The sequence below is a fragment of the Bacillus rossius genome, chromosome 1 (assembly GCF_032445375.1).
Source record: "Bacillus rossius redtenbacheri isolate Brsri chromosome 1, Brsri_v3, whole genome shotgun sequence".
In the NCBI taxonomy this organism is placed as follows: Eukaryota; Metazoa; Arthropoda; class Insecta; order Phasmatodea; family Bacillidae; genus Bacillus; species Bacillus rossius.
The window spans coordinates 268,024,520-268,039,092 of NC_086330.1; the positions used below are offsets into that span (position 1 = coordinate 268,024,520).

The following is a 14,573-nucleotide window of genomic DNA, read 5'->3' on the forward strand; positions in this document are numbered from 1 at the left end:
TAATGTCTCGCGACGGTTCACCGCGACCACCCGCACCGCCTCCCCTCGGGTATTGACTTCACTTCACTTCACTTCACTTCACTTCACTTCACTTCACTTCACTTCACTTCACTTCACTTCACTTCACTTCACTTCACTCCAACCCCAGATCGGTAAGTGGAAAAGTCAACGTCCTGTTTGACTATTGTTGCCGCCCCGTTATCCTTTTGCCCTAACTTAATTAGTTTACTATTCTTGACCACTGGATTCCCTTTTGGTTCCAGTGGGGTTCAAGACTTGGTTCAGGAAGCATTTCAAGACTCAGGTGAAGTTTCCTTTCAAGACTTAGTCTGCCAAATTTATGCCGACCCTTCAGAGATTGAAGCCCAGAACCTCCTAATTATGCTCCGCCAGTGAACAGTCTGCTATGGAACATGTTGAATATGTACTCCAGCACCAATCAGAACAATTAATGTTAAATTTATTCATAGTCTCATTAATAAAATGTATCATAAAATTGTAATTAATGACTTAAAATGGTCCGGGCCCCCTTTAAAATAATTAATTATTAATTCCAATAATTGTAATTTTGTAATTTCAAAGAACATCAAAAAAAGATAATGCAAATTTAATTAACAATAAAAAGGGTAAACTTTAAGCAAACATATTTGTTTTTCACTTCAAATACGATCCTCCTTCCTAGTTCCCATTGTGAGAACTAACTAAAAATTTTTGCTGCTCCCTTGTGTTCTCTGAGTATACAGTAGTTACTGTTTCACCAACTTGATGCAGCTTCCAGAATTTTCATAACCATGGATAAAGTTTCTTTAACTACATAAGGGGCACACATTTTATAGTAATAAATTCAGTTTTTATTATCAGCTGATAATTGCCGAAAGTAATTATTTTAGTTTATTAGTTAGCTCCAGCAAATTCCGGTATTTTTTTTTTGACGATGGAATAGGGAAGGTTGTGTTATTATAATTATTTCTAGTGAAGTCTAAAATATATGTAATTAATGTTTTTAAGATATAGTTATTACTATTTATGAGCTATTTTTATGATAATTAAATTTGTAAAAGTTGTTTTGAGGATATTTAATGTTATAATTTATATTTTTTAAAAGATTAATTAAGCAGGGTTTGTTCTGCAACATTTAATTTCCACTTTGTTTTATTTATGTAGATTATAGATACCCTGTTCACTGATTAAGAACTTGAATGGTTATCTGAGTTCTTTGTTTTAATTGTTAGGATTCTGATTAGGATTTGTTTGGCATGTCATGGTCCACAGTGCAGAAATATCTGGTATCATTTGGCTTAATCACTTTTCCGAGCTACCAGGTGTTTGATATGGCTTCTCTGGTCGCTTAGCGAGATTGTTATCGTCAGATACCAGGGTGGTGGAGGTCATTGTACGAGTTAAAGCTCGTCCAAAATTCTTTTGTAATGTTGGATTATTCTCAAGGTTTATTTTTTAAAGCCTCTTATTACATGTTAATTATATCTTATCCATTCATTTTCACGTTCCACATAAACCCCTACTTAAGAAAAAGATTGATAGTTTTACAAAAACATTGTTACAATATGTCAAGGAACTTAACCAGGTTTTGACTGGAGTGGGGGGATGTAAAACCAGTTGAGTGCAGACGGCCGGGATCATGGTCACGACCTCCCGAGTGCAAGCCGTACATAAATGTTTAGTTTAATTTCCAATTTCTCTATATGTCTCATGTTACCTCACTGTCCTCACTGTCAGTCTCACACAGATTAAATGAATTCGAGCTTTCATCAGTAATCATTATTTTTTATTTATATCAGTACATAAATTATTATAATTAAAATTTGCTTGTTAAACAAGAAATACATTTTTTGATAGAGTGGTCAGTGCTCTACTATTTTTTAATAATCTTGGATGAGCCTACTTTTAAAATAACATGCCAAGTTAGGAAAACAAATTTTTTTTTTATAGAAGGAGTTGTCAAAGTTACCTGATAAAAACATTTAGCAGCGTAGGCCGTTCAACCAAAAGTAGAGTATATTTAGAATTGTTATCAATAATGGGGTTGTACAGGATACAATTGTAACAAACCAGTTTACTGCCATTCCAATTTTTTAAAAGTGGTTAGGGGGGGGGGGGGGGGGGAGTGGGGTTTGTGTGTTTGTGTGTGTGTGTGTGTGTGTGTGTGTGTGTGTGCACGTGAGTGAGTGAGTGAGTGAGTGAGAGAGGACTTGGGAGTGCTGTTGCCATGCACCAGTATTGGCTGTTTTGTTTAAAGGTTTTTTGTGATTGGTTGAAAATGTCACTAGTTAATATAATTTTTTTTCTGGTTTTAATCTTCTGTCCAAAAAGCCTCAGTGCAAGGGACAGGAAATTTCTATTCTGCTATGGTTTTGTAAAGGCTGTGCTGTCATTGGTTGGACAAGTCACACACCTGCCACTTCCTTTGGGCAGATGTGGCTGCATTGCTTCATTCGTTAGTCAGCATCTGAACGAGGTACCGATAGGTTGTGTCAGGTGTTGGCTTACAAGCAAATATTAATGTGTTGAAGAGAGAATTTGGTGGCTGTGGTTCGGGCACTACCACATATAATCAACCTTTTTAACATTTCCAACTTTCAAACAGAAATTTTTGACCACAGTCATTGGTATAAGCCCACAACAAGGTTAGAGTGAACTTCTTTGTTTTTAAAGGACCGAGTCCTTCGACTTGTATTGTGAGTTCGTGTGCAATCATGGGACATAATTGCGAACGATAGTTTAATCTTCATCCTTCGGTACCCGCGAATAGTCGACATGTTCCAGTTTTGAATTGGTGAAGAGTTTATGCGAGAAAGTTTGTATAATCTACATGTACTTGCTTTTGTGGGGTCGGAAGATGGCTGAACATGATGACTGTGAAGTTCCCTTCGAGTATTAATAAAAATAAGTTTATATCAGTTTGCGCCTGAGAGACATTATTTCAGCAAACAATTATCTACAATAACAGTTAGTCTGGAACTTATATATCGATGGCTTGTAATGAAAACCTCGTATCTGAATTTTTTGGACGAAAATACGTTTTTTTATGTTTTTTGGCTGGAAAACCTCATATCTCGCAAAATGTTTGGCTGAAAGAAATAAAATGTGCATCCTACTGCTTTCTATCGGAAAAAAAAAAGTAACCACGTGTATCAGTAGCACGGTTTTTTTTTGTCCCTGCTGTAACATTTGCATTTTATGAGATACAAGGTTTTCATTCTAAGCCATCGATATATATATATATATATTTTCGTCGTACACGTGAGTTGTGCAAGTGTTTGTGAAGCATGCAGGCTGGGTGGCCCACGCACCAGAGCAGAGCGCAGCAGCTGCAGGACGAGCGGCAGGCCCTCCTGCTGCAAGAAGACTGCGTGCAGGCGCGGATCTCGCAGCATCACGGCGGCTTGCGTGAGTGCCGACCGGCGCACCGCCGGCTCCACGAACCCGCTCTCCAGCAGCTCCAGCACTTGGCACAGGTCCCCCGGCTGCAACCCCGACATGCATCGCCAGTGGTCCTTTCACTCAGGCACTTTGTGTCTAGGCCTGCAATTATAATTCAATTAATTAATATAGCAATTACTTGTACTTTTTTAAATGGTTTCAACACTTCAGTAAGTGTTTATTAATGTTTGGAGAACCTTTAGGTCCAATTTATATTCAATCTTAAATTTTAATTGTAAGCATTAAAAATTACGTGTTATGAAACTTTGAATTAACCATTTGTCTGCAGCCTTTGTTGCAAAATACTTTATTTTAAATATATTCAGTTTTCCCACAGGTTTCTAGGCTTTTTGGAAAACCAAATTTTTGTTGCCTTAACAATGATATCCTAAAAATAAAAAAAAAGTTCATCAAGCACATTGAAAATTGAAAAAGAACGAAAAATTGGTCGATACTAGTGAAGAAGCTATTAAAATACATTCCATCGTATATCAACAATTATCAGCACCGATATTCACGGAAATGTTGCGTTACGAATGGTTTGCATCCAAATTCTCAGAGGAAAGAGATATTTTTCCAAATGTCAACAAGATTTGTTTTTCGATAGAAACTTTGAAGATTCCTTTTGTCTGTGAGAAAATTGCATTCATTCAAGGTAGCAGATGCCGTTTTAATTTATGTTTTCCGTGTCTGCATGACAAATGTCATCCTGGAACTTGTAATGTCAAAAGCACATCCGACGATTAATTATACATTACCCGTATATTCTGACAAATTGTAACTAATTGTATTATTGAATAATATTATTTATGTTACACCTTTATTTATCAATGTTTGACTTGGGATTACAAGCCCGTCCCTCCCCTTGTCCATTCACATCTGTTTCTGTAGGTCGAAGCAACCAGGTACAAAGCAATTCTGAGTACCTTACCCATCGCAGGTATAAGGAATGTCACAAATTACGACACACATATATTTTCAGCAAAACTTTATGTGTTTATGTTAGTCATTTACTTGTCCATAATAATTAATATAAGATTTGTTGTAATATTAAACATTAGAGAACAGACAAAAAAAATTGTAAATTCAATAAAAGTTATGCATTATAATTGTTTTTTTTCTTCATTATATTACCATTGAATTATAATATATATGAAAGCATAGGACCAGTGTTAAAAAAAATTTAAAAAAAAAACATGAGCAGGAATCGGTACAGAGATCCAGCGATTATGGAGCTTGAACGCTAACCACTCGCGCGCATGGTCACAACGCACCGTTACATATTCGAAATGTTAAACTTCTCTTTTGATTTTCTCGAAAATGCCCAAGCAGTACGCCATACTACTTGCATACTATGCTGTCCTAATGGACTACTAAAAGTGTACAAAGTTTTAGTAAAATCTGTGATCCGAACGTTGTAGCTTCCCCCTGTAAGCTGTGAATTAATGCATGCAATAGGAACTTAACATCAGACTGAATGCAATCAAACAGGAAAAATTTCTGGACCTGAGTGAAATGCACTGTGTAATGTGCACATGACCAAGATAACTGGGTGGTTTCACGGAGCCACATGTTCAGACATGTAAGTGTGCCTAGAAATGTGTGAACCACGTACGGACCATCTCACACTAAAAATAACCCCTTTGAAACAGAGTTTTTGAAATGAACCGAACCAGACTGTACGGGTAAGGAAGCTGGTGCATGAACTGTTACACTTTTAAACATCTGCAGTGTGCTAGCAAAGCAGAAGTATAATCTTTAGAAAACGGTTGGTACACCTGTAAATTATGCTGTGACGTAAATCTAGGAATCCGTGATGCACAGGACCGAATCACCGTCAACACTTTGACCAGTGCTGTAGCCATGAAACCAAACACCAGGATGATCCCTGTAGAGCACGTAAACCGGTCCGAGTTTTCCGGGAGGATCAGCAACGACCCATGAATATTCTTGAAGGTGTGTCAGGAGCAACTAGGCTGCTACGTAGTACCAACGGCAGAGTGGACGGGCCACGTCGGCCAAGCACTGAGAAGTTACACGAAGACCTGGTGGATGATAGTGAGCGAGTACGACATGCCATGGGACAAGTTCACATGCGATTTTGAAACATGTTACGCTGACATCAACTTAGAAATGAAGGTGCGTTCAGAACAGGGACAGACGGTGATGGTGGAGGCAATATTAATTTAAGAAACTTCGCCTTTTCAAACGAGTGTTCAGGAGCTGGACTTCGTCACTGAATGTGTAGTAGAGATGATGCGCCCCAAACTATACCCCCAATTGCATCATGCGACACGATGGATGCCGGAGGACTTTATCCAGTACATGCGAGCAGTTGAACAAGACCTGAAGGTGGTGAAAACAACACGACAGAAGTCCCGCAAAAACCAAGCGTCATCAAAGTGATGTCAGCTAACGCCATGGCCATGGTGAAATAAATGCAGCAGCAGATCAACAACCCATATGTCAACAACAGGCCGGCGGCCAACTGGAGAGGACATGCCATTGGAGAAGTAACCACCACTCCAGTGTCAGACATACCCACTTGCCGTACATCACTGGCGCCATGACTGTCTTGTCCAAGGATAGAGGATGCCAGTAATGAGTCAACGGGAAATGAACAGTAGGGGGCGGTACAGTGAATAAATATCCCCCCCCCCCCCCCCAACGACTGACCGGCGTGATAAGAGTACCGACTAGCAATGGATCCAGCCCAGGATACGTGAGCACAGCTCTAGGTGGCCTTCTCTGAGTACCAGTTGTGGTAAACGGCCACACGGTCTATGCACTAATTGACACAACCGCCAATCACAATTTCATCACCACCAGACTTATTGAGGGATCTCAGTTCGAGCCCCAGCCAGGCCGACTCCAGTTGGTTACCGCTGATGATGCCTGCCCAACGCAGGGCCTTTGAATACTAAATGTCAGCATCAGAGACCAGATCTCCACCACAACCACCTGGTGGTTGATGACCTCTGGGACTACATCGCTCTCGGGCAGCCCTGGCTGTGCTAGCAAGATACCAGCGTCGAAGTGGATTCAGGACGTCACAACATCAGCACGCTAACCACCAAGACCGGCGTACACTCCATGGCATCGGACATCCGCTGCCACCACCACAACACACGGTCTGTCTCGACAAATTACAACACGGTGTTCGTCACAAACACATGCAACGATTCAGTGTGTGCTCAACCATCAGAGCTATGCATTTCTAACTGCTGACTCACTTAAATGCACTACTGTGGCAGAACATGCCATACCAACCTGCCCCCCAAGAGCCCATGGGAGGTACGGACATATTGGCAAACAAACAATCCTCACGCAGGTGCACGAGATGCTGCACGATGACATTATTGAGTCGAGTGAAGCCTGTACAATTCACAAATAGTCCTAGCTGATAAAAAAGACAGTACATTGCTTTTATGTGTTAACTTTAAAATACCAAACAGTTACCATCAATGCCCCACCCCCTCTGTTGAACATTGCTGATACCATAGCTGTGTTGAGAGAGACAAAAATATTTTCATCCTTTGAATTTAAAATCAGGCTATTGGAAAGTGCCAATAAAACCCAAAGACCCGACAATAAAAAGCTTTCACTATTCACACTATTCCTGACAAATGGCACTTTCAATTCTTCACTGTACCATTTGGATTGCAGGATGCACCCATCATAGTCCAAACAATGATGACACGTGTGCTCACAACTATGCAGGTAAGTTTGTTGCCGCTTACTTAGACGTACTTAGACGCAGCTGTGGAAGGGACATGCTCAACATCTCGTGCTAGTTCTAGAGAGACTCACAGCCTCACAACCAAAACTGCGAAATCACTAAACTTTTTTTTTTTTACTCGCATTCAACACAGAGGGGAACCGCCCGACAGAAATACAGCTGGACGTGCTTGTAAACACCCACAAACAACTGCAGTGTTCCCAGGGGTTGGCCAACTGGCTGTAGGCGTTTATACTAGGATTTTATCTCGTGGCTACATCCCTCATGGGACCACTGTTACCCAAACAACCCTTTAAATGGACAGATTCCGCACAGACCGCCTCTGATGAACTCAAGGACTGATTTCGCAAATGTCATCTGATGGGCCATCTTGATCCAAACAAATATATCATCGTACAGATTGACACAAGTCAGGAGGGTGATGGCATCATTTTTCTGCTGATCGGTGATGAGGGCGAGCCCCGAATCGTGGAGTAGGCGAGTGCGAAGTTCGGCGATGTGGAGTGACAATACAGCATGAATGAGCAAGAGTATCTCGGAGTGGTATGGCATTTCTGACTGCATCTGGAAGAGCAACACTTCATGCTACCCACTGACTGTCAGTGCCTTAAATAGTTGGCGTCAATGCAGGGCCGTCGCTCGAAGCTAACACATTGGGTGGCAATACTGTTACAAGCTGTAGACTTACGGTAGAGCACATACCCAGCAAAAGCACAAACTCGCAGATGAGCTGTCCCAAAACTCTGATGACACAATCAAAGCCTGAGACGACGCCACTTGGAATGAGCTGATGCCGCCCACAAGCGAACAACATGTAACCAATCCAGACACATAAACGATCAACAAGCGACTATCTGCGTCATCAATAGGGACACCTATCCAACACTCCCGCCAGAGGCAGAGATAGATTAAACTGATGAGTTTGTAAGCGCGGTGCAACAAACTGATAACCACTCACAGACTTTGATACGCAGCTGTACAGAGACGAGGTGTGAGGTCTACTGAGTCATACACAGCTGTCTGCAGGCTCACCCCACCAGAAGCAAACACCCAAGGCAACATTGGCATCGCACGAGAATCAAAGTCAGATATTTTGCATGCTACACATAAATATTATAATGATTGTGTGTTGTTTTCCCACATGTACCATTTTGGTTGAAATGATCATCACTGTCTCCATGTAAAAATATGGACCAAAAATAGTTGGGTTCTAGACACAAAGAACACTTTTCTTTATGGTTTTATGACACTTCCTACCAATGGACAGGGCTAGTGCCAAAGGGAGAAGAACAATACCGCAACTGGATATAGCCTGAAAATAAAGTAAGCATCATTCGCAATCAAAGCACAGGCTCACCTAGAATTTAGCACTATGGTTATAGGAAAATAAAGTGTTATAGTCTGCAGACTAGTTGTTGGCGAGCTGAAAGTGGCTTTTGAGTCGCCAATTGAAAAGGCGGAATAACACATGGGTTTTGGTGCCCGTGCTCATCAATGCCTCAAACTTTCGTAGCAAGGTTTCAGGTTCAATCCCAACACCCTAGCATTACTCAAACTTACGAGCACCAAATCACTACCCAAGTGGTTCGTGGACCAGCGGTTCCCAAAAGTAGGCACAATTATTGTCAAATAACTTTCTTTGAAGGAGTTGGAGTTCTGCCAACAGAAAAGTCAATAATAGGGTTCCCTGGCCGAAAAAAATTGGGAATTGCTGCTCTAGACTATTACCCAGTGGTCCTGGTCCACCAAATATTTCTTCTTCCTTTTCTCATCAATCCATCATAATCAATAACTAGGGCCTGGAATTTTTTGCGATTGCGAATTTTGCAAAAATTCACGCGAATTTCGCATGAAAATGCGAAAAGTAAGTAAATTCGCGAAAACCACAACATTTCTATATTACACTGCGAATATATCTCCAAAAAGTATCACGACAGTAGAATCCCGCCGATGCGACCCCCCTCTGATGTGTCCATTCCATTTATACGACCATTTTTTGAGAAACCGTGAAAAATTTGAGCAGAGAAAGTCGAAAATTTGAGTTAAATCGGCTGAAAAACAAGTCTGTTACACTTTGTTGGGCGCTATGTGTTCACGTTTATCTTGGCGAGAGCTGTACTGTAAGCAGGCAGGCATACAAAAGACGGCTCAAAATAGATACCACCCCTCTAGACTGTCCACGCGGCAGTGTCTAGCCGAGCTCGGCGCGTCCATTATCGCACAAAAAGTCGTCTCACCTGTCATGTTATCTTACCCGCCCGCACAAAAAGCCGCTGTGGTAGATTCTGCGAGAGCGTAAGAAACTCGTCTGGCCAGGCTGGCGGTAGCGGCGGCTTGACAGGGACATGGAAAAGATAATTGCTTGAGCTGTCAAAATAAACATCGCTGACAGGAAGGGCGGGAGCGCATCCTGTTGGTCTGACGCTGAGATTATATACTCCAAAAACATATCACAGCATTTCAGGATAGCATTGTTCTTATATCTTTTGTTTATAGCCGAATGTTTTCTACTTGATCCACACAAGTTCCTTCTCCACGTTTTGAACGAAAATAACAACCAGCCGGCTAGCATAGCCAAACTCGCGTGACGCAAATTAACTTAGCGCGAGTATTTATTGGAACCCATTGTTCGGGGTATGCAAGAAGTCCGAGGTGTAATATGAATTTAAAAAGTTGTCTTTTTACACCACAGACTATTTGAGTATGAAATCTATGCGAACAAAGGCAATTTTTTATATATTTGGATTTTTTTTTTTGGGGGGGTGGTATAAATTGGCCCGAATTCTCTATTGCGACCATTCCGTTTATAAGTCCGTTTTTCCGGAAACCGTGAGGGGTCGCATCAGCGGGATTCTACTGTATGTGCAGATCACTAATACTCATGCAAGGTTAAAGTATCATTTAACCCAAGTCTTGTGTTTCAGCATAATTACCTTATTTTTACATAAGCCGTGTTCGTGTATGGTTTTGATGCTCAAAATTGATCTCGGGTATAGTTCGCACTAAGTTTCTTCTCATTTGTGCACCGGGGTTTGTTCAAGTGGAAACCCCGTGTTCCTCCACTCCATTATGCCAATACCGGATTTATTGAATGCAAGCAAACTCAAACTTTTGCACTCTACGAAAAATAAAAATAATATGATGCCGAATTCTAAACTACCGTGCACACTTGGCTGGATATGAGAACGTGTTAATTGTATTTTGCGAAAAGTGTATAAAATATTATATCAAAGCAAAATAATAACCTAATATCTTGTATTTATCCAAGTTGCGTCAATACGGTAAAATGTAAACAAAACAAACCTGGTTTGTCCAGGTTAGCCAACATAGCTACTACTAACTTCTCACGTAAACGAATGCTTCCTTAACGAAGATCATACATTTCTCAGACTGTGAGAAGTTTTGTTTTGTGTAAAGCTAATAACATATGTTAGCGGCTAATGAATTAATCTTACCGTAGTTGTTTATTTTGTGTAACTTCATAAATAGCAAGAGAATAAGCAAATAATGATTTTGCGGGTACGAAATTAGTCTGCGCAGCGAGACTGGGAGTGTGCGGGCATGCGTGACTATCATGCAGCCAGCATCTGTTGTTGACGCCACGAGCCGCGACAGCGTTCCCAACATAGTGGCATTCCACTGCTGATATTTATTCGCGCGCCAAGTTTAGTTGATTGTTTTCGTAACAGCCTTTATGTAGTATGTTGCAACATAATTCTGTCTTGAGTTTGAAAATGCCGAATAATACTTTGAGTGCTCGAGACCGAGCATATCAGTATCAGAAACATGGGTTTTATTGCACTGACAATAGCACAGTGATGTGTAAAATTTGCAACGGTAAAGTTTCATGGGAAAGAAAAGATTCCATTAACAAACACTTAAAGTCAACTAAGCATGTGGCATTGGCAGCCGAAAAAAAAAAAAAGAAAATTTGTAGTTGCAAACATCTATAGCTTCATGTCTGTTTTGTGTAACTGTTTTGGATTTAATTGGCTGTTGTTATGCATATTAGTCTATTCCTAGTATACATGGATTGTTTATTAAATATGTAAACTATTATATTCAATAAATGCACAATTTAGTCAACATTTAAAATACCGGTAAAATTTCCATTGCATAACGAAAATACCGACTTTAAACTTATGATTTACTGATTATGCCGCCGGTTAATCACCAACTGCGATTATTGACCCAAGGCCGATTAATCGTAATCAGCGATTACCAGGTTAGGTTATAACCGATTGCCGATTATTGTAAAATTTGTTGCTGAAACCCATACGACTTGAAAGAAAAGAAAATACATTTAAAGTTTAAACCTTAATAAGTTCTTGAATTGAAACTACAAACGGCTGAAATCTCTTAACGAATATGACCGTGGAAGGTAGGGAATGTCAACGTCTCGGCGTGTACATAGATACACTCGCCTAATAATATTTGCTTGTTTCGTGAATTGTGCTCGTACATACATAACTGCCCCGTATTACTATTTACAGTATTTACCCCTTTCAATTCAATTACTTACTGTACAATTTATCCTGTTTAGTTAACGTCGTGAATGGTATTATTGTCACAATATTTACCATGGCCACAGCCAAATCACACACGCGATTTCTTCGCACAAAATATTTAGTTAAGAAAATAAATGTATTTTTAAAGCTGTCACAATTCACAATATGGCATATGTTACTTATATTAGTAAATGTAAGTCTGAAAAAAATAATTGGACATGGTATCGTAGAAACGCTGCGCCTAACTAATTTTCACTGCATACCGTATGTCGGCCATGTTTGTTATGTATGATATGAGGTTGGAACGGACAACACGCACAAATACACAATAGCGCCATCGGTTCACATTCCACTGCCGCTACATAATTCCCTTTCTCAAAGGATTGAGAAAAGTAGGCTCACGTGATGCTAATTAGTAATTAATAAACTGAAATGGTGATTATTTGGCATTTTTTTAAATTTAGTTCTTTTTAGTCATTAACGGGAGCTACTAAAATAAAATACCAAATTGCAACCATAATGTTTGCACAAGTGACGATCAGAATTGAAGTTAGCAACACTGCAATAGTAAGTCATGAATATTGAATACAGTTTTTTTTTTTTCGTAGACAATGGCCATTAACGAAAACACATTGTTGTTTAGCTTTGTATTTTGATTGTTGATCAACATAATGACGTCTTCAAGATCGAAAAGTGACATATGGAAATTTTTCTCGGTGGATTTAATAAGTGAATCTAAAGCAAAATGCTTAATATGTGGAACACTCATCTCACAAGGCAGTTGCGGGAACCGGAAGTCGTATACAACTACAAACATGTGGAACCACGCAAAAAAATTTCATTCCAGTGAAGTGATTTCAGCAAAAATAAATAAAAGTTGGGAAAGTGAAGTAGATGATCCTGATGTCACTCCTAGACCACCTGAAAAACGTGCACTGTAACAAACAACACTACTAGCCATGGTATCAAAAAAAATAAAGTACTTGCCCACTGATCCAAGAGCACAAGAAATGACTCGAGCTGTTGCAGAAATGATCTGTGTTGACATGCAGCCACTCGATATTGTCAACAACAAAGGGTTTAAGCTACTAATGGAGAAAGCAGTACCAAAGTATGAACTTCCTTCCAGGAAACATTTGAGTACTGTAGTTATGCCATCTATGTTTGAAGATGTTAAACGACGAGTAATAACAGAACGGCGTTCAAGTAGGAATATTTAGTAAAAGACTTTGTTTTTTATTTCAACTTTACGCAAAAACTGATAATCAGTAATCGAAATCGGTAATTGCAATTATTAGTGTAATAATCGGTAATCGGTAATCGTAATCGGCAAAGTATAATCGGTGCATCACTACTTTAAACCACCGCTTTTCTAATTTGAAAGTACCGCTTTTTGCATACTGAAAACAGCGAAATTTTCCAGGCCCTACCAATAACAAATACTTATAGTAGTAACACAATTCAACCACACATAATATATATTCAATTGCCATAAAATCTTTTCCTGTACATAATGCAGTTTGCACTTTTATCATTTAATTAAATCTATGAAACCAACACTTACCAGTCTGTGATGTAAAACAAATACTTTGATCAAACTTTAAAACAATAAATTAAGATTGAGACCATGTGAATAACAATTGACATTTGATTACACTTAAAATCATTAAATCAATACACAATGCATAGATTGATTGTTTCTTTTATGTTTAATTATGTAAAAAATCGGGCCTTCGCCTGTATTACATTCTGTATGATTTGACATCCTACAAAAAAAAAGTATCCATCGGCAACAAGAACTGCAAGTTACGAGCATGAATGTAGTCTATTATTTGTTGCTCCCGGCTCTCTGGAAATTTATTTTTTGTTGCTTTGTTGTAACACATGATTATTAGGTTCATAATGTGTAAAATTAATACATAATGTCACGTTTAATAGGCTTTTTCTAAACACCACCTTTCCAACATTTTTGCTTATCCTACAAACTGAGGGCCCATTATGTCAGATTAGCATGACACTACTGTGAAAAAAATTATACATATAGTTTCATATCCAACATGTCTATTTTTCCGGTTTTAAAAACACTTTTTGAGTTCCTAAGTTTTCCCTGTTTTTCCACATTTTCCCTGTCTGCGAGAACCTTGCCCTGTCCTGACCATGTGACGTAAAAACAGTGGTGCAATGGTATTAGAGAGTCCCTCCAGTATTACGACAAGTATCCAAAGCTCAGATCTGTCATTGGTCACTGGCCAAGCTGTTTTACAGGTTTTTTTTCTTCTAGTACCAATGGGAGTTTAGGAGCTCTGACATTTCTTCATTTAACACTAAATCACTGCACTAACACCATACAAAAAAAAAAAAAAACTAAAGAAACAACACAGCCACCGAGATACCTCGTAAAACACCTGCCGTGGGTCGACACGAAAGGTCACAGGTGGCTCGTCCATTAAGAAGATGTGCCCGATCTCCACAGCGCTGACAGCTGACAGGTCTGGGAGGAGGTCGCTGGACCGTGGCTGCTTCGCAAGTAGCCAGGCCAGCCGCGCCGCCGCCTCCTGCCGCTGCGAGGGTCGGTCCAGTAGGAAGAGGAGGCAGAGGTTTCCCTTAAACACCTGTAGCACACACTCCACATATCACACACCACACCCACAGTCCACCCAGACTTACATTGAAACTTCTACTCTCTACAAAACATGTACTTACACCCACTTTTCATGTTAGAGCTGTTCCATTTGGGCGGTTTTGAAGTAACGATAGTGATACCAATAAGTTAAGAAATCAATTTTAAGTAGTGTAGTTATAGATTCAAAGTAGAATTCTTTTTTAACTACGAATGTGTAATTTTAACTTCCGTATACTCACAATGGCAAAAGCATTTGTGCAAA

The 14,573-nt window shown here is 39.7% G+C and overlaps 1 protein-coding gene across 8 annotated transcripts in view; it reads right to left on the bottom strand.

The window, feature by feature from the left end:
• Nucleotides 1-14,573, bottom strand: part of LOC134527581 (rotatin) — a 179,353-nt gene that overhangs the window by 90,493 nt on the left and 74,287 nt on the right. For all 8 annotated transcript variants that reach the window (XR_010074223.1, XM_063360391.1, XM_063360387.1 and 5 more), the window contains exons 12-13: nt 14,082-14,300; nt 3,312-3,485 (exon numbers count right to left, since the gene is read on the bottom strand). Coding sequence is in view for 7 of the 8 variants with exons in the window: in XM_063360391.1 (XP_063216461.1) it covers nt 3,312-3,485; nt 14,082-14,300 (393 nt within the window). In the remaining variant the exon portion in view is untranslated. The remainder of the gene's footprint in view (nt 1-3,311; nt 3,486-14,081; nt 14,301-14,573) is intronic.